Source organism: Ailuropoda melanoleuca, chromosome 1 (genome assembly GCF_002007445.2).
Source record: "Ailuropoda melanoleuca isolate Jingjing chromosome 1, ASM200744v2, whole genome shotgun sequence".
NCBI classification, from domain to species: Eukaryota; Metazoa; Chordata; class Mammalia; order Carnivora; family Ursidae; genus Ailuropoda; species Ailuropoda melanoleuca.
This window is the reverse complement of record NC_048218.1, coordinates 161,674,355-161,694,625: the sequence shown is the minus strand read 5'-3', so window position 1 is coordinate 161,694,625 and position 20,271 is coordinate 161,674,355. Positions and strand designations below refer to the sequence as shown.

The 20,271-nt window shown below is 34.4% G+C and overlaps 1 protein-coding gene across 1 annotated transcript in view; it reads right to left on the bottom strand.

Moving 5' to 3' along the window:
• Nucleotides 1–20,271, bottom strand: part of STK31 (serine/threonine kinase 31) — an 80,769-nt gene that overhangs the window by 31,426 nt on the left and 29,072 nt on the right. The window contains exons 8-19 of the mRNA XM_019810367.2: nt 20,024–20,183; nt 17,104–17,226; nt 12,078–12,257; nt 10,369–10,485; nt 8,641–8,760; nt 7,208–7,339; nt 5,895–5,996; nt 4,014–4,094; nt 2,268–2,393; nt 1,138–1,263; nt 870–956; nt 39–188 (exon numbers count right to left, since the gene is read on the bottom strand). Of these exons, the coding sequence (XP_019665926.2) occupies nt 39–188; nt 870–956; nt 1,138–1,263; nt 2,268–2,393; nt 4,014–4,094; nt 5,895–5,996; nt 7,208–7,339; nt 8,641–8,760; nt 10,369–10,485; nt 12,078–12,257; nt 17,104–17,226; nt 20,024–20,183 (1,504 nt within the window). The remainder of the gene's footprint in view (nt 1–38; nt 189–869; nt 957–1,137; nt 1,264–2,267; nt 2,394–4,013; nt 4,095–5,894; nt 5,997–7,207; nt 7,340–8,640; nt 8,761–10,368; nt 10,486–12,077; nt 12,258–17,103; nt 17,227–20,023; nt 20,184–20,271) is intronic.

Genomic DNA, 20,271 nt, shown 5'->3' with positions numbered 1-20,271 from the left:
GAGGTCTAGAACCTATTTGTAAAACCACAATACTTTACCACAGATTTGGTGAAGTCAAAATCTCCAACAATTCCTTGTTCACGATTTAAAGCAAATACATTGTTCTGATGAAGTGATCCATGAATTATGTCAGCCTTGTGCAATGTATGCAGGCCCTGGGCAACACCTTTCATGACCTTTAAAGCTTCCTACAGATAAGTACACACAAAAGATGTCAGAAAGTCGGCATATCATTTTAATACCTGAACCTTTCTTTTAATTAAAAGACTTTAACAGACGTGAGTAAAGCTTCTTCCAAATGAACCTTTAGTAAGAATACAGCATAGAGAAAAAATAGAAGACCAGAAGCCCTGATAACGTAACACCATACACATATAACTTAAAACACTGCAGTCTCTAAGAAGACTTAGATTACAAATAATGTGCATATAAAGCATCTAGAAAAGAGAGACTAAATAGTGTTACCATAAGAGGAATCAGGGCATCCTCTATTTTTATTATTAATTCAAATTTACAATGCAACTTAAAGCTGTCACTTATGCACTTGTATCATCAAGCGCTATACCACACAATTTACATACAGCACAGCTTAATGGTTATAAGCATGGGCTTTGGTTCCAAAAGACCTAATTTCAATTCCCATCTCTGCTTCTTGTTGAGAGTCCTGTGCAAGTTACTTAAACTCTGTGAGACTCATTTTTCTCATCTGTATATAACAGGATAACTCATATCACAGGATTGATGTGGCAATTACAAAGCATAATACCAGTCAAAAATTTACATAGTATATAAAGCATACAGTATGCCTTCTAACATTAGCGGTTATTTTCTCATTTAATATATCCATGGAAATAGTGGTTTTTACTTACTTCTGAAGTTAAAGGCACACTGGCTTGAACAGCACTCAGATTTGCCCTAGGATAGTATGGGACCATCAGATAAGCCATAGGATCAGACTAAAAGCAAAATAGAATGAAACTCAAAGTGAAAAATTCTTCAATGTATTTTTAGTATACATCGATTATACAAGATAACTTCTTCTTTATGTTAAAAGGAATAAACTACCTCTCTAAAGCTTGGAGCTAAAACTTACTGTAAATAAAATGTTTTCGGCAAGAGATTAGCTAAGAACTTTACCTTACATAAAAATAGGAATATCAATGGTAGTAATCCAGACTCTTCTTTAGCTTTTCTCCAAGCTCTGTGATAGGCGGCTGCTCTCTGAATCACCCTGGCTTCTGTGTCCACATCTACAGAATAGCCCTGGAACCAAAAAGAGAGGCAATGGTAACTCCAACATTAAAAATCTTACTCTAATTATACATCATTTCAACTTAAACATAGTGATTTTTATATAAGTTATATCTAATTTCATCTTTTTCTTTTTTTTTAATATTTTATTTATTTATTCGACAGAGATAGAGACAGCCAGCGAGAGAGGGAACACAAGCAGGGGGAGTGGGAGAGGAAGAAGCAGGCTCATAGCGGAGGAGCCTGATGTGGGGCTCGATCCCATACTGCCGGGATCATGCCCTGAGCTGAAGGCAGACGCCCAACCGCTGTGCCACCCAGGCGCCCCTAATTTCATCTTTTAATTGTATAAGTAAGTACCTTTTCTATCTGCCTTGAATGCTATAATTACAAAAGAAAGAACAATTCTGCCTGTACCTTAATATACAATATGCATTGCCGCTAGGGCCAAATTAATTATCCTATTATGATTAACAATTTCCCAGCTCAATAAAGAAATCAAAGAACAGAAAATCGTATTGGCAAAACAGTTGAAATTTCAAAGAGAAGTGTAAGTAAAGCAAGAATTTTAAAAGGTTATTGGATAGAATGTAGTAAGTTTACCCAAAAAAGAAAAGCCAAGTATATCCTATTAAAGATACATATTATTTAGGGAAATGATGAAAACTCTGAATTCAAAATTAGTTCTGGCAGCCAAACAGAAAACATAAGCATCATGCCAGTCAACTCATATAAATTTTTTAAGGGGGGGGAGGGGTAGAGAGAGAGGGAGAGAGAGTGTCTCTAACAGGCTCCATTCCCAGCATGGAGCCCAATGTGGGGCTCAATCTCACAACCCTGAGATCACAACCTGAGCCTAAATCAAGAGTCAGAAACTTAACTGACTGAGCCACCCAGGCGCCCCTCAACTCATATAATTTAGAAAACAAGCAGTGATTTTTCACTTTCCTGAAAAGTAATACCACCATTCCCCCTTTATACTTCTGAATCTTCCACAAGACAGAACTTAAACTTACCTTTAAAAGAATTATCTTCCCATTAACCTCAGAACAAACCAAAGGGCGCTTGCTGCTAAGTTCCTTCATGGGCTCAGCATCAAGAAGATCCCGTTCCAAACTCATAGTAAGAAGACCACCAGAGTTCTAGGCACAAATTTTTGTTAAAGAATCCAAACCATCCCAGTACTTTTATATCATCAACATAATCAGTTACATGCTATGAAATGATTTGGACATCATCAACCCAACTGGAGAAACTTGTAAAATAAAAATACTGAAAGCTTCCTAGTTTTTCCAGTTCCTGTCTCTTGAAGTCTTCTCACCCAAAGTGTAATCAACATACATTTAATGGCTGCTACAGTTCTAGAACAAATTCTGAATATGACTGGGATTAACCAGATATGCATTCAAAAAACCCTGATGTTTACTTGGAAGACTTCATGTGTTTCCTAAAAATATTAAAATGATGACAGATACAAAGAAGGCTGTAGAATGAGAATGAGAAGTATAAAAATTATGACTACTATCAAGTAATTCTAACACCTCTGCCCGTTTGAAGTGGAATCCTTGAAGGTGAAAATGGTTTTCAAATATTTTAATTCTATTAGATATTTCTGCCACTTTTTAAAAGGAATAAATTTTTTGGAGAAAACCTGATGATCAACATTTTAGATCAAGGTAAATTTATTGTGGTGTAATTTTAGTAAGAGGGGTTGTGAAATTATTTTCTTGTTTTTATTGTTATGTGTTGTCAATATTATTTAAATAAACCACAAAATATAATCAACCTACAGAGGTTTCCTGGGCATACATCACAGTCAAACACCTTAAAAATCATTAAATGAGTCCATCAGCTATGATTAAAACATTTTGTAATCTTCCACAATAAAGAGATCAACACACTTCTAAAAACTAATTTTCAAGTCCTACACAGCACCACATACTCACTCATCCATCCTACATGAGTGTCTAAGCTAAAGTTAAATAACTGCGAAGAAAATCCCACATTATTTTAAAGTCTAGTCTGGAAAAATTTTACAGTAATTGCTTTAACAATTTAAGGTAACTTTAATCTTACATATTCATGAGTTCATAGCTTTATGTACACAACCATATCTGTACTATATTTAAGCTATTATTATGAATTTAATGACAATCTTAAAGAACAGATCTTTCATCCAATCCCTCATCCTTAGCAGGCAATATAAAACACAGAGCTAACTGATTCTGCCCTGAGAGCCAGAGTTTACCAACCCTGCTCCATACCGGCCTTCTGTCCAATGCATTGATCTCCCAGGCTTTGAATCCTGCAGGCTTAGAAAACTATGCCCATGTCAACATCTCTATCTAACCAGTTCTCTAGAATTCTTTCCCAGCCTGCTTTAACTTAAAAGATATTTTCTGCTTAAATTCCTCCTGACTGGCAATGTCCTGCTTTTATTCTAACTCTTGAAACAACAGCTAAAATTGTTTTACCACTTCAAAAAATAAATACCTGTAATTCAAACAAGTGGCATGCAATGTACTGTATAGATATGAGGAAAAGAGAAAACAGAGAAAAACATGCAAATTAATATAAACGTTAGAATACAATACGCCAATACTAAAGATAGTCTTGAGGAAAAGTTCTACAATACCCAGAAACTATTCATCAGGAACATCTTCATAGTAAAGATGGCATAAATTTAACACTGACACACAATTTTATATCATCACTTTTCAACCCTCTACAAAGTAGTGATTCTCAGGGGCAACAAAGCTTACCATGTACTTAAGTAACCCTATTTCAGGATAAAGCAGAGGCAGCTCAGGGAACCATTTCTGTACCAAGCTATTCAGCTTCTCCTAAATTTAAAAAATATTTTTTATTATAAATCAATATATATTCAATTGTGACGTGTTGCTCTTCAGGAAAAAATAACATACTAGTATCTCCCTTACTATAAATCTAACAAGATATACAATCTAATAAGATGTATAATCTAATAAGATATGTAATCACTGATTTTGCCTTCTACTACAAGAAATATCAAATGAAAACCAAAAGGCATCATTGGTCAGAGTTACCATCTTACTAACAGAAGAAAAACTTAATTATCAATTTTATCTTGGTATACATATATAGGCACAAGATCTTGCCTAAGATCAAAGTATGCACTCACTTCCAAGCTAAAATGAAAATGTGTGTTGGTAACATCAATTTGCATCATAAAATTGTCATCTCTCAAAATATTAAGAACACACTGACATTTTAAAATAATACCTATTTCATTTAGAAAGGAAAAAATCATAAAAGCCTTGAAAGAAACAAATATGCAGCTCTACAAAAGCCACTTTGAAGCAAATGTGAAAACTGAGGATCCTTAGAAAAGTCATTTGTCATGTTTATTAAGTAAAACTTCTGGACACTTGTCAACTCACTGGAAGATAGCTATTTTATCTAAGGTTCATAAGGTGAGTAACTAAGCACACACAGATCAATTTGCTAAATTAAGCATAATGCTTAGAATGTCTATATTTTCTTCTTTTATTTTCTTTTATTTAGATTCAATTAACATAGAGCACGTTATTAGTTTCAGAGGTAGAGTTCAAGTGACTCATCAGTTGCATATAACACCCAGTACTCATTATATCAAGTGCCCTCCTTACTGCCCATCACCCACTTACTTCATCCCCTGTACCGTCTCCAACTCCAGCAACCCTGTTTGTTTCCTGTAGTTAAGAGTCTCCTATGGTTTGTCTCCCTCTCTGCCTATTATTTTCATTGTATTTTATTGTTCAAAGCAGTGTTTACCTTACTTGTTCCCCCATAACATCCCTGAAACATAAATTATAATATTATTTCCATTTATTTATTTATTTATTTTTGAGCGAAAGAGAAGCTGCACACATGAGCAGGAGGGGAAGGGCAGGCGGAGAAAGAATCCCAAGCAGGCTCCACACCCAGTGCAGAGCCTGACACAGGGCTCGATCTCACAACCCTGAGATCATGACCTGAGCCAAAATTGTAAGTCTAACGTTCAACAGACTGAGCAACCCAAGCATGTCAACTTCTTTCCCTTTTAAAGAGAAAATACACAGACACACTCTCCCAAGGTCACAAAATATTAGCATAAGGATGGAGACTTAAAGATGTAAATTCCCCCCAAAATTCAGGTAGTTGCATTTTGTTATATTCTTCAACTAAATTATGCTGCCCCATTAATGTTTTCATTGCAGCATTAGATTAAAACAGTGTTGATTTAGATTTTATTAAAGGAAAAAATCTTTAGCTTTATGTGAAACAGAAATCAAGCAATATGTAGAAGAATGCTTGCGGTATAATCTCCACTCTTGTAAAAACAGGCAGAAAAAAGACTAAAAAGAAGTTAAGTGAAAAGTTAACAGTGACTACTACTGTTATAACTGAATGGAAAAGTTACAGGTGATATTTTTTCTTCTTTATAATTTTCTGTAATTTCCACATTTGGTACAATAGTTATGAATTATCATCAGAAATTAATATCTAAATTCACATAATTACTATGCAAGCATAACTATGCAAATATAATCTCTAACCTTATCATTATAGTCCACTTCATAAAATGGATATATGAATTCAATTTCTACAGTAAAAACTAATTCAAAACTTCAAAGAATACTTACATATTCCTCCTGCTCACGATAAATTTCCTGAAAGACTCTATCGCGCAGTTGAGTTATTTCTTGTTTTATTTTCTCAATTTCAGATCCATCATGGTCATCAGACTTTGACCAGAAAGAAAAAAGTGACTTTACAAGCTTATTAAAGTAGACCAAAAACAAGTCTTCCTAATAAGAATGCAACTTCTATAGCAAATCACTCTGATTTCTGTGTATCCATCTGTATCTAACAGATAATAGACCTTCATAACACTTACTTTTTCTAACAACGACTTTTCCCAAACTTACAAAAAGGAATAAAAAATAAAGACATAAAATCAACACATATTTTTCTTGTCTCTTACTTTGCTGCAGAATTTCTCTAAGAAGATGACCAACTGCCATTATAAAGTAAATGTCAAGAATAGGAACCAAAATATAACTAATTCCTTAGAATTGTTTTCTACATGAGATTTGGTTAAAAAAAAAAAAAAGAGTAAATGTATTTACGGTGTGTCTGTTAGAGGAAAGACATGTAAGCCTCAAAAAGACTCCTTAAAACTCCAACAATAATAAATGAACCACCTTAAAAAGTATATAGGTTTTCTATGTTACAGTTCTCCAAAAGTTAAAAAATTAAACTAAAAAAGACCCCATTCCCCACAGTCCAGAATAGTATTTAAAAAACTAGAAAAAATCTTAAACCATTAAATCAGTTTCACTCCAAGTCCAATCAAGTGCTCCAAAGAGGAATAGCCAACTCAAGTTGGATTAAGACATAATGTAGATTGTTTTTGTTCATAAATCGATCCTCAGGGGAACCAAAGAATTACCAGTTTATTCAGTTTCAAACTGAAAGAACAAGGTTAGTAGTACAGATTAGAGTTCTGAATTCTTCAGTTCTATTATCGTATGAAAACAACTTAGAATATTTAGGAGGAATAGTATGTCCAGCCATTAAAAAGAGAGCTAAGAGAGAACATCATGATCTTAAAAATACCTTATGACAAAATTCTACCTTTAGGGGATACCTTGTGTGTAGTAGGTTTGTATTCTATTAGGTCTTATAACAGTCTAAAACAGAAGAATTTTTAAATTGTTCTAAAATATTTATGTTACTAAAAAAGGCAGCCATGTGGAATGTTTTCAAAGAACATCTAATGATATGTTTACACTATTAATGTAATAACTTTTCATACACAGAAAAAAAGATAAGATATATAAAACAAAACGTAAATAATAATTCTATTTTAAAGAATGTATTTACGCATTATTTTCAGGAAGCAGAGCAAAATGAGGTACACATGGAATTTCATAAGAACCAAGTGTTTCCTTACTTCTTCTAAGTTATTCTTTTCAACCAATTTCCATCTCAGTCGAGCTTTTAGGTTTTTCAATGTCTTTTTAATGGACAGCAAGTGATCCACACTGGGGCTCTTATTTAAACATTCAATAATCTGCTTCTTAAACTAAGTAAAAAAAAAAAGTTATTATATTTTCAAGACATAGACAACAATATTTACTGACCATTTCTTATTTCTTTATTAAGATTCAACTAGTTATTTACTGAGTTCGAATTGAAATAAGAAATTCCACAATTTTCAAAAAGACAATCTATTAACTGATTTCTTAGTTATCCACATTCCTATTCAGGAGAATATGAGTCCCAGCAATCAGAGTAGCAAAGGTAAGAGAAATATTTCAAGCTGAGAGCTAACTATATCTTTGCTAGATATGATGCAAACTGAATTTCTAGTGAGGATATAAATTAAAATTACCTTCCCCAAAGAAGTGTGACAATATGTATCAACTTTTAAGAATGTCGATTCCTTTCGACTTAGTAATTAACAATTTTAAGGAATCTGAGGAACACATAAAATTATGAACAAAGATTAGGTACAGTGTTGTTTATGGTTAAAAATAATTGGAAGTAACCTTAACACCTAACACAGATGAAGGTTAAATAATATTCTACATCTATGCAAGTGATGGTGCTTTAGTTGCTCAAAATGACAATATAAAATCATTCATCACATGGGGCAGTATTCATAATATACTATTAAATGAAGAAACATTTTCAAAACAGTTTATAAAACAATGCAATGCACATGATATATGTACATATATATAAGTCACCCTCCAAAAAGAAAATACTCTGAAACTAGCCCTGAGTATCTATCTCTTAGGCTAAGGAAATTATTATCAATACTTTCATTTCTTCTTATCTTTCTGTATTTAGCAAATTTTCTACTGTAAACCTGCACAGGTATAATGATAATGATGGTAGAGATTAGGTTTTATTTTTTTTTTAAGATTTATTTATTTTAGAGGGAGAGAGGAGCATGAGCAGGAGGGGCAGAGGGAGAGGGAGAGAGAATCCTAAGCAGACTCTGTGCTGAGAGCAGAGCCCGATGGCAGGCTCCATTCTTTGACCCCAAAATCATGACCCAAGCTGAAACCAAGAGTTACTCAACAGACTGTGCCACCCAGATCCCCCAGTAAAGGTTAAGTTTTGAAGAACACAAGGAAATCAAAGATTTAAGACAATCCAAAAATTTAATATATTTTTACCAATTAAACCACTGTTTTCACTGCAGAATTTAATTACACATCAGATAACTGTTTTCACTGTGAATTTAATTACACATCAGAGAACTATACTGTTTTTCTAGCAATAATAATTACTTACCTATACACTAGGTATTAAACTACTTGAGAAAAATTCAAAGCATCAATATAGAAGACCAAAAAAAATAAAGCTTAATCCAACCTCAATACTGTCCTTGTACTTGGATTGTACTGTAGCAATAAGCCTTTCCTCTGAACGGATCTTTTGTAGCACTTGACTATATGTATTTAAAATGATCTCCTTGTCTGCATCACCTTGCTCCTAAGTGAAATAAATCATACATGTGGAATTATTCACAAAAGAGTATCCAAAATAATTTAAATCTCCAATAACAATGAATAAACTTTAAAATAATGCCTTTTTAAAAATTCAATTTTTTCAAAGTATTTCTTAAACATGTATCTTTTTCTAGACAGAAGAGAGACTGATGTCAAAGATGTTAATACAGAAAATTTTGCTTCCATTACGTTATTATTCCTACAGCTTTCTAGAGTAGAATTAAAGGAAATCAAGGATACCACTACACTAAATTTTAGAACTAAACAACACATAGAACTTCAACACTTTATTTTTAGAAATCATCTATTAACAACCACTTCTAAAATCAAGTCTGAAAAAGAGGTACAAACTTTCAGTTATAGAATAAATAAGTCATGGAAATGAAAAGTACAGTGTGGCAATCAATAATACTGTAATAGTCTTGCAAGGTGACTGACAGTGACTAAGGTTATCCTGGTGAGAACGGAGTAAAGTATAGAAATGTCAAATTACTATGTTGTGCACCTGAAATTAATGTAATATTGTATGTTAATCATACTTCAACAATAAAAAAATAAAATAATAAAGTCTGACTAAACCATCTAAAAATACTATTAAAAATTATTTAAAAATAGGGAAATACAGAAATGTATAAGTATTTTTCAATGCCAACCTGAATAAAACTGCAAAAGGTTAAAAGAAGCAAGTAAAAGGAAAAATATAACCAATGAAACTTTGATAAGCAGCCTGAAAAACTGGGAAAAGAGTCCCACTGAACAATAACATTACAAAATGCTCTTTTGAGGAGCTACACTAATTTTTCAATTGGCATGACAAGAGAGAACATACACAGAACAGAAAGGGAGCTACTAATCGGTCTTGTATATACTTCCAGAGCTTTCCCAGATTTTATCTTAATTTTTCACAAATTCTAAAGTCTTTTCTTAGTCATTGGGTATGATGGACTCAAATGACACAGAAAGCTGATACACTCAGATTAAGAGGAGTTTTCCTAGAATTAAACATTAGGTTTTATTTTTTTAACATGAAATGTCCTATTAAAATGAAAATATCAGGTGATGGGTATTAAGGAGAACACTTGTTGTGATGAGCACTGGGTGTTATATGTAAGTAATGAATCACTAAATTCTACTCCTGTAAGCACTATTACACTATATGTTAACTAACTTGAATTGGAATAAAAATTTGAAGAGAAAAAAAAAGAAAGTACACATCCTTTAACAAAGTGATGGTTAACAGAGGGGAAGGGGGTAGGGACATGGATTAAATAGGTGATGGGGATTAAGGCGTGCACTTGTCAAGATAAACCCAGGATGATGTATGGAAGTGCTGAGTTAACTGTACTATACACCTGAAACTAATGTAACAATGTATGTTAATTAACTGGCATTAAAATTAAAACTTAAAAAAAATGAAATTATCACTGTGGAAGAATAAGAATTTGCATTGTGTTTGGATTAGAATTTAACAACGTTACTATTTCAAATAGGTCTATAAGAGGAAAACTAAGATCAGTCTTCATACTTTCTAATTAGCAAGAAAAACCATATTGCTTCAAAGGAAGCAGTAATACAGAATATCAATACTCACAATCAGAGATATCTCCAGCTCTTTGCAGACACTTGACTCACTCTTCTCTAGGATTTCATCAAGACTACTGATTGTGTCTTCAGAAGTTTGTGATTCTTCCACAGAGAGATCAAAAGCCTCATTTGCAAAAAATTAAAACATGAAAGTGTCTCATTTAATTATTTCAATTAGTATTGTGTCCTTATACCTAAAGCAGAGCGTTAGCCTATGCTAAGGAAGTAAGGATGCACATGAAAGATAACGTACTGCCCTCCCAAAACTTACACATCAAAAAAGAAAAGGCACACACATATCACACATACAAAACACAGACTTTTTAACATAATCTGTGGTTAAGAGACATAAGAGGAAAAGTATGAAGAAAAAAAAAAAAAGAAATAGAAACAAGACCAAGACTTTGTGAGGATAGTAAAAGAAGCAGTCTGAGTAAAAGCTGGTTAGAACCTTAAATGCTCAGGTGAATAGTTTAAATCTGATAGGTAGTAGGCAGACAATGTCAGCTCTTTAACAAAAAAGGCATATGATTATGCCTGGTATTTAGTAATGATCTACTAAGTATTTAGGAATCTGGAGATTAAAAATTAAAGATTAAACCCAGATGACTTCCATCTCATTAGGAAAACAAAGGAATTTTCTATCAGGAAATAAACTTTATAATAAAGTGTTAAACAGAATAAAATCATGGGCCCAAATTATAATATAGAACATAAAAGTCATAAGCAGTCACTTTGATTTCAGAAATTAGATATGTGATTATGGAGATTTGGAACAGCTATGGAAATGAAAGAAAAGGATACATGATAGTCAACCTAAGCAGAAAGACATTCTGATTAATAACAAATTACAACAAAGAAGCAACTTAGTTATGTTAATATATCCATTAAAAAGTACCAAAATGAAGAGTTCTGGAGGTAGCTCGAAGATTAAAGACTTTTTCCCCCCAAAATGAAGCTAGAAATACATATATGTCAATCATAGACACCGATAAATGACACCTTGGGTGTCCTTGCCCTTGCTGAGAAGGTTGTAAAGCAGACAGAAGAACAGAGAAAACAGAGAATCAGTAACAAAATGAGGTTGAAATTTAATTAGGGTTCCAAGTATATTAATACAAAACTACATGCCCCCACAGCTTTTGGAAAATTACATGGTGTTTTTACAAGAATAAATAAGAACTAAAAAGAATAATACACAAAACACCATTTCTAATATCTAGTACCAACTGAGACTAGTATTCTCCATTTATGTTAGATATCTTTAAGATATTTAAGATATCTAAAACTTAAAAGACTTAAACACTACTCAGCATGAGTAGTTAGCCAACTAATGTTAAAACATACATGTCTTGCTAAAAAAGAAACTAAACAAAGAAAGCTCTACTACCATCTAAAGCACACGTATATACAATAAGACCCTTATCTCTACACTATAGCTATAGAAAATACACTACACTTGTAATAAATTGCAGTGATACTATCTTATACCTAGAACGGCTTATGAAACTGTTTTTCATCTATGTTCCTAGAGAACACAAATATGTAAATCCCTCAATCCTCCATCCCAGCCCTCTTCCCCTCAATCCCTCTCTTCCTCTTCCTTTCTTCTCCACAGAAAAGAAGTTAATTACACTTGGAAAATTATTTAAAAACCCATATACCCTGGTTTAGGCTATAACACCAACACCACCACTGGGCAAGAGCTCTTATTACCTTTACAGTGTTCTGGAACCATGCTACAAGACGTTGTAGAGAAACCTCTGTTTCACTTCTAACACAGGTGAACTCCTCTCTTTTATCACACTTCCAGTCATAAAATTTCTTAAGTATTTCTTCAGAGTTTGTCCCTTCTTTGGCCTGTCCATATACTGCCTCTAAAGAGGTTGACAAATCCTATAGAAATATATTGTTTATTAAAGTTTATTAACTTCATATTAGGATTCAAGCACCATATGAAAATCTGTGAGACAGAAATGTAGTATGTTGAATCCTTATCCTTAAGAATCTTATAAATTAAACTTAGAAACATTAGATATAAAAATATAAAACTACCTAGAAGGTGATTTATTTGGACTATAACAGTAAAAGACAAATAATTCCAATTAAGGAAGACACTAAACATATATATGAACTTAAAAAGCATTTTAGAAAGGACTAGAAGAGTCAAGAGAGCCTAGTGGCTCTCTCTAAGAATAAAACCCTAGATGGGGCGCCTGGGTGGCACAGCGGTTAAGCGTCTGCCTTTAGCTCAGGGCATGATCCCGGCGTTGTGGGATTGAGCCCCACATCAGGCTCTTCTGCTATGAGCCTGCTTCTTCCTCTCCCACTCCCCCTGCTTGTGTTCCCTCTCTCGCGCTGTCTCTATCTCTGTCGAATAAATAAATAAATAAATCTTTAAAAAAAAAAAAAAAAAGAATAAAACCCTAGAAATGTCACTGAGACAAGAGGAAAACTTACAAAAATCCCAGAAATTTTTATCCCAAAACTCTAAGAAACCCTTGGAAAGACAGAAGATAGTTGGTGCTTAGCAATGAGCAAGTCACTGCAAAATGGAGGAAGGCTTGTACCACAGCAGAAAATAGCATGTGGGAAAAGAGAACCTTCTTCATATGCCCTTCTCTCTCATACTATAAAGCAGTAGCACAAAGCAAGAAGCAATATGTTTATACAAGTACAGTACAGGAACCTAGATGAGGCAAAAACTGATAACCAGTACAGAAAAGTTGGCCATCCCCTAAGCACTTTCTTTTCTTCCCGTTCCCCCTGAATACCTGGTAGCATTTACACTACCAAGGGTAATAGCCCCTGAAAAAGACTAGTGTCTAAGGCAGAGGGGCTTGTAGGTCCACTGAAGAGTAAGATCATTCAGAAGAAAAGCTTACAGGAAGTAGTTGAACCCAAACTGTAACCCTAGAAGCTCTGAGAAACAACCCCATCCTATTCCCTAAACCCATCTGAAGTCTTTGAAGTTTTATTCCAAGCTTTCACCCCACCCTAGGACCCCTCTACCACCCTATCCCATACCTACACAACAGCACAGAACTAAGATAGCTTATAGTTCTCCAAGAGAATATGAGATCTTTGAGGAGGATGAAATGTGTGACTAACAGGAGAACTCTGAAAGGAATGTAACAAACATAAGCCACCTTATAAAAAGGAGCAAAATCAAGAATTCAAAATAAACATAACACTCTCAACAAAAAGAAAGAATACTGAAAACACAAAGCAAAACCATGTTCTTATAAACAATGACCAACTGAAGTTATTAGGTATAAAAGAATAATCTTTGAAATAAAGAACCCAATGCATTCACTAAATGGCAAAAAGGATACAGCTAGAGAACCAATTAGTGAGCTAGATAGTTAAGTCAGGATTCCTCAGATCCCCCCAAAAAGAAACAGAAAGGAGTAAAAAGAAAAAATGGATGAACAATTTAAAAATATAGAGGTCCTTAAATGCAAGCAATTGTTTAAATGTTTAAATAAGATATCCTGAGACAGGGGTGCCTGGGTGGCTCAATTGGTTAAGCATCTGCCTTCGGTTCAGGTCATGGTCCCAGAGTCCTAGAATTGAGCCCCACTTTGGGCTCCCGGCTCAGTGGGAAGTCTGCTTCTCCCCCCGCTCCTCCCCCTGTTCATGCTCGATCACTCACTCTCTCTCTCTCTCTCAAATAAAATCTTCAAAAAAAAAAAACAAAGATAACCTGAGACACTTAATACTTTACAAAATCAACCACACAAAACCCTCTTTGAAAGTACTCTTAGAGAGGGGCACCTGGGTGGCTCAGTCAGATAAGCATCCAACTCTTAGTTTCGGCTCAGGTGGGTCATGAAATTGAGCCTTGAATCGGGCTCCAAGCTCAGTGGGGAGTCTGCTTGAAAATTCTCTCCCTCTGCCCCCCACCACTTGCACGCATGCACTCTCTCTGGAATAAATAAATAAATCTTTTTTAAAAAAGTACTTAGAGAAAACACTCCAATACACAGAGAAAACCAAAAGATACCCAACAACATATGAAATAAGAATGAGAGAATAACTCTAAAGCTTGTTATTTGAATTATCATTTAGAATATCCATAATACTCTGATTAAAATCCTAAACAATTATGGCTGTTTGGTTAGCTGATTTTTGGGAGGGAAATACACAGAAGGAAGACACACGAAAGACAAGTGAGAATGTTCTAAGATATTAGTGGTAGAAGTAGAAAAGGGGGGAAAAAAGAAACCATGATAAACAGAAACACAAAATAATTACGGAAATAAGTTCTAGTAAAACAGTAATTATAAACATATAAATCAAGTTACCCATCAAAAGATAAATTTATACATTAGATTCTTTTAAAAAATGATCCATTAGTATGTTGTCTAAAAAAGACATTCAATTTAAAATAAAGGGATCATTTTAAAAAAATGATCCATTAGTGTTGTCTAAAAAAGACATTCAATTTAAAATAAAGGGTGCCTGCGTGGCTCAGTTGCTTAAGCATCTGCCGTCGGCTGAGGTCATGAACCCAGAGTCCTGGGATAGAACCCTGCACTGAGCTCCTTGCTCAACAGGGAGCCTGTTTCTCCCTCTCCCTCTGTTGCTCCCCCTCTCCCCCTCCTTGTGCTCCCTCTCTCTGTCAAATAAATAAATAAAATCTTTTTTAAAAATGAAAATAAAAAATAAAATAAAGGGAGGGAGAAAAGAAAAGATAAACAGAGCAAATGATAACCAAAAAAAAAAAAAAAGAAAACAGGTAGAAAAGGAATTCTTAAAGGAAACAATATTTTAAAACCATAAAGGAAAATAAGGTTACATAATGGTTAAAAAGAAAACAGTTTAAAATACATAACAATCATAAATACATTAACACCCAACAATACAGCACCAAAATTTTTTTTAACAATTTAAAGAACTTGAATATATAACAAAAATATCGCAAAACTGATAAACTGATCAGACCAAAAAGCAAGCAAAGATACAGAAGATTAAGGGTTAAAATAATAGCTATACATCAGGAACTGCACACCAAGAACACAAGGAATGTATTTTTTTTTTTAAAGATTTTTATTTATTTATTTGACATAGAGACAGCCAGCGAGAGAAGGAACACAAGCAGGGGTAGTAGGAGAGGAAGAAGCAGGCTCCCAGCGGAGGAGCCTGATGTGGGGCTCGATCCCAGAACGCTGGGATCACGCCCTGAGGCCGAAGGCAGACGCTTAACGACTGTGCTACCCAAGCGCCCCGGAATGTACTTTTTTAACTTATAAGGAACAGTCATGAACAATCAACCATGTATTTTAGGCCACAAAAGAAATCTCAATAACTGTTGAGGAAATCAGAAATCATGAACTTTAGTTTCTTTGACCTCCATTACTGTAGTATAAGTTTATTTCTTAAGTACTTGAAGAATATAAGTAAATATCAAACTACTTCACCAAAATAGAAGTTTAAAGAATATTCTGGTGACCAAGGGGAACAGTAGAAAGAGAAACAAACAGATAACACCAAAAAGTCTCATAAGATTAAACTTTAAGGAAAGAGTTTTTAAAACGATCTCGGTTGCAAACCTATGTTTACTAACAGTTCACAAGAAGAAATAAACCTTCACAGGGTAAAGTAAAAATTGTGCTGTAGACGTACATTCTTACTACACCACTGCCCTTTTGTATGCAAAGGTTACTTCACTATTCTGGAAGAACTTATACTATACGTAGTATCTTCTAAACTACATCTTCCTCCAGGCAGACAAAAAGACAGTGCCCAGATGTCCCTAATATCCTTTTCTCCAACTCTCTAGCAAACTCATTCGCTGCAGTCCAAAATGAGACAAGGATGCCAACTAGCACAGCCACGATTTAACTTGTTACTAAAGATGCTGACCAAAGCAGTAAAAGTTCAAAGATACATAAAAAGTAGATGGAGAAGAGGACTGTTGTTTTCAAATGATATGACCACAAAGAAAGCTCAAAGAACATTAATAGAGAAATTAGAACTAAAAGAGAGTTCAGGAGAGTTGCCAGAGACATCAACAGTAAAATAAATAATAAATAAATAAATACATAAATAAAACAGTATTCCACTACACCACCAAAAACAACTAAGAAATGGAAAGTAAGATAATATACACAAAAGCAACCAAAAGCATACATATTAAATGAAAAAATGCCAGAGGCCTCTTAAGAGAAAATTTTAAACATCACCAAAGGACATTAAAAAAGAGATCTGATTAAGTGAAGAGAAAAATCACGTTAATAGGTGGAATGGTTCATAACACTGTTACACGCCCGTTCACTCCAAATTAAAGTCATTGCTGAGATGGCAGGATAATGCTGAAGACAGGGTCCATAACATCCTATAGCTATTGTGCTCTAGCCCCTGATCCTGGATCAGGACTCCTCTCCTAAACCCTTGACATGTGACCCTACCAGATTTTCGCTAGAATGCAACAGACAACAGGGATTCACATGCCTGCTACTGCTTCTGTCTCCATGAGTTTTCCCAGTGAATGACACCCTAGCAACCCTGATGTGTCTGACCATTTTACCTTATTTGCAGGATAGATACATATACATACATAAACATATTAAATAGATTAAAGTAACATTTTAATTCTATCAAAGAGAAACTAGAATTCATCAAAGAGAAGAAAAAGTTTGCAACCATCAGTACTATCTGGAGTCTCAAGGTAAATGCCAATTTCACCTCTCAAATGATAAACATATTTTAATGTATATACATCTTTTTAACTTCTAACCTGCAATGTTTTCAAGCGTTTATTAAGAGGTAACTCATCTACTTCCAGAATAAAAACTTCTACTGCCATGTTCAGTTTCTGTTGCACTTCATTTCTTTCGGCAATCAAAATACTCCCTTCATTCTGGAGAAAGAAAACATAGAATAACCATCATTAATACATCAGGTGGTTTGTTTTTTGTTTTTTTTTACACACTGACCTATGTCAAAAAAAATTGATGTCTTAAAGTGAGTAAAATTTAACATTACATTCTCCAAACACGGTAGCTTTTAAAACAAATATCTCTCTCCTGAAATCACCAAACTCACAAAGAGCTTTTCTCTCCCTTAATTAGAAATAAGACATTTAATAATCCTGCTCTAATTTTTCCCATTATATGTACAACACTGAAATTTTTGTTTTTCTTTATGTATTTATTTTTATTTATTTATTTATTTTTAAAGATTTTATTTATTTATTTGACAGAGAGAGAGAGACAGCCAGCAAAAGAGGGAACACAAGCAGGGGAAGTGGGAGAGAAAGAAGCAGGCTCCCAGTGGAGGAGCCTGATGCGGGGCTCGATCCCAGAACGCCGGGATCACGCCTTGAGCCAAAGGCAGATGCTTAATGGCTGAGCCACCCAGGTGCCCCAAAATTTTTGTTTTTCTTAAAGAAAATTATATAAGTTCTTATTATTAATTACACACTAACTCCCTCTTACTCCCATTCCACCCTCAAGTCCTTCATCCACTTATCCTTCAAGATTCAGTTAATCTCCACCATGGTAAAACCTCCAATTTGTTTAAGAGGCTATGTTTGGAAATAGGCATATGAGAGAGATTATATTCTAGTACTTATGAGGCTATACTGAAACTATTTATATGTATATCCCATACCCAAGAGAGAGGATCATGTCTTACACAAATTTGTGTCTCTGCTACCTATAACAGTGTCTGGTACATACACTTAAAAGCTTGAATTTTAGAATATTCTTTTTTTGTGTAAGCTCAACCAGACCATTTTACTTATTTTTTTTTAAGATTTTATTTATTTATTTGACAGAGAGAGACAGCCAGTCAGAGAGGGAACACAAGCAGGGGGAGTGGGAAAGGAAGAAGCAGGCTCCCAGCAGAGGAGCCTGATGTGGGGCTCGATCCCAGAACGCTGGGATCATGCCCTGAGCCGAAGGCAGGCACTTAACGACTGCGCCACCCAGGCGCCCCTCAACCAGACCGTTTTATAACTATATAGAAAAAAGAAAGAATCTCTTCACCAAATAACACATGGCAATCAAGTTAAGGTAGTGTGCATAATACATAAATGAAAATAATAATACTAAGACCTAAATTAAGTTCAATAAGTGAAATAAAATGGCAGGGTGCCTGGGTAGCTCAGTCGGTTAGGTGTCCACCTCTTGATTTCAGCTCACGTCATGATCCCAGGGTCCTGGGGTCGGGCTCTCTGCTCAGCAGGGAGCTTGCCTCTCCCTCTCCCTCTGCCTGCCACTCTGCCTGCTTGTGCTCTCTCTCTTTCTCTGTGTCAAATAAATAAAATCTGTTTAAAAAATATTTTTTAAAAATCTACCAAAATACCAAGTCTTGGGGCTACGTTAAACCCTCTCCCTCTCTGCCCTGAATCACTTTCCTATGCTCAAACCACAAAAACAACAAAACAAAAATTAAAATGCAGTTCTTTTTCATCTTATTACATGAAAATACATCATGAATTATTTTAATATTGACAATACAGCTTAAATGGAAAGAGAATACACTTTGCAGTCAGACATATCTAGGTTCAAATACCATATTAACATTTAGAACTATATAATCTTCAGTAATTTCCTTAAACCCGGTAGGCCTCAATTTCCTCATTTATAAAATAAAAGCAAAATTGTCCATTCTAAAAGTGTAAGAAGAAGTTTATAAAGTATCTAATAACATTACCTGTGTTTCATATAGATTCAAAACTTACTGATTCTGCCACTTTTTTCTTCCATAATCAGAAGAAATCAGTTAAGGGTCTAACATGTAAAATGACACAAATATAAGCTCTTCTTCAAATTTAACACTCCTGGCATTTCCAAAGTCCTAGTTATTCTGTTCACATCTCACTTAGAGTCAGCTAGGTTCCCAACTGGGCAACCTAGGTATGAACTGGGAATATGACTTTCGGGGTACAATCCCCAGAGGTAGAAACCACCAATAATTCAGATGGGCAACTCCAAACACAAGTATAGAACTCACAGGTACTATGGAAAGCTATGACTGTGGTTAAGTATCTTTATATGAAAAACAAGTTCTGTTCAGTTCAATATAAACTAAAGAAAAATGTGAGTGGAAATATACTTGTACCTATGCTAATAAATATTTCATAGGAAATAATCTGTTCTTTATACCCTCCCCTACCCACAAATAACCACCTCTCAATAATGAGTGGCTTAAATAGCATTTAATAGTAAGGCAGAGTCCAACACTGCAGCATAAAACACACCATTCAGACCTAAAAACAAAATACATTAGCAGGTGTCACAGCCACACTGGCTTACAAGCTTCATCCCCCTCAAAAGCCGCCATCTTTGACAGGAATAGTTTCCAAAGTTCTTCAAGGATGGTATGCCCAGTTGCAAAAGCCCCCACCAAGTATGTGTAGTTTAAAATTCCTCAAGTTCAGATATAAAATACCAACTAGGGAGATTTACCTAACCAATGTTCATGCAAAAGGGGAAAAGATTTTGTTAACACTTTATCCACAATCGCCATTTATCTATCTTATCTTTTTTTAACAAGACAATAAAATTAGAAATCAAATTACTAATATAAAGATACTATAAAAATTAAAGATTTCATGCAAAGTATCACTATAATATCTATAATCCTTTCTCAAATGATATCCCCTTATGATCAACAAATAAAACCATAATAAAGAAAAATTCTTGACCCACCACATTTTCACAAGTTTTTATGTTCTCCTGAGCAAGATTGTATTCTGCCCAAATTCTCTCTAATTCAGTCAAAGAAGCCGGGGTAGTAAAGCACTCTTCATCTAACACTTGCATAGCATCTGAAAGGTCTTTTCCAAAACGAACATTGATGTTGACAAGTCTATTTAAAAACAAAAGCAAAAAAGAAAAGATCAAGAAATTTGTAGGTTGATGTGAGAAAAAGTTTCACTTAAATAATAATGGTCTGA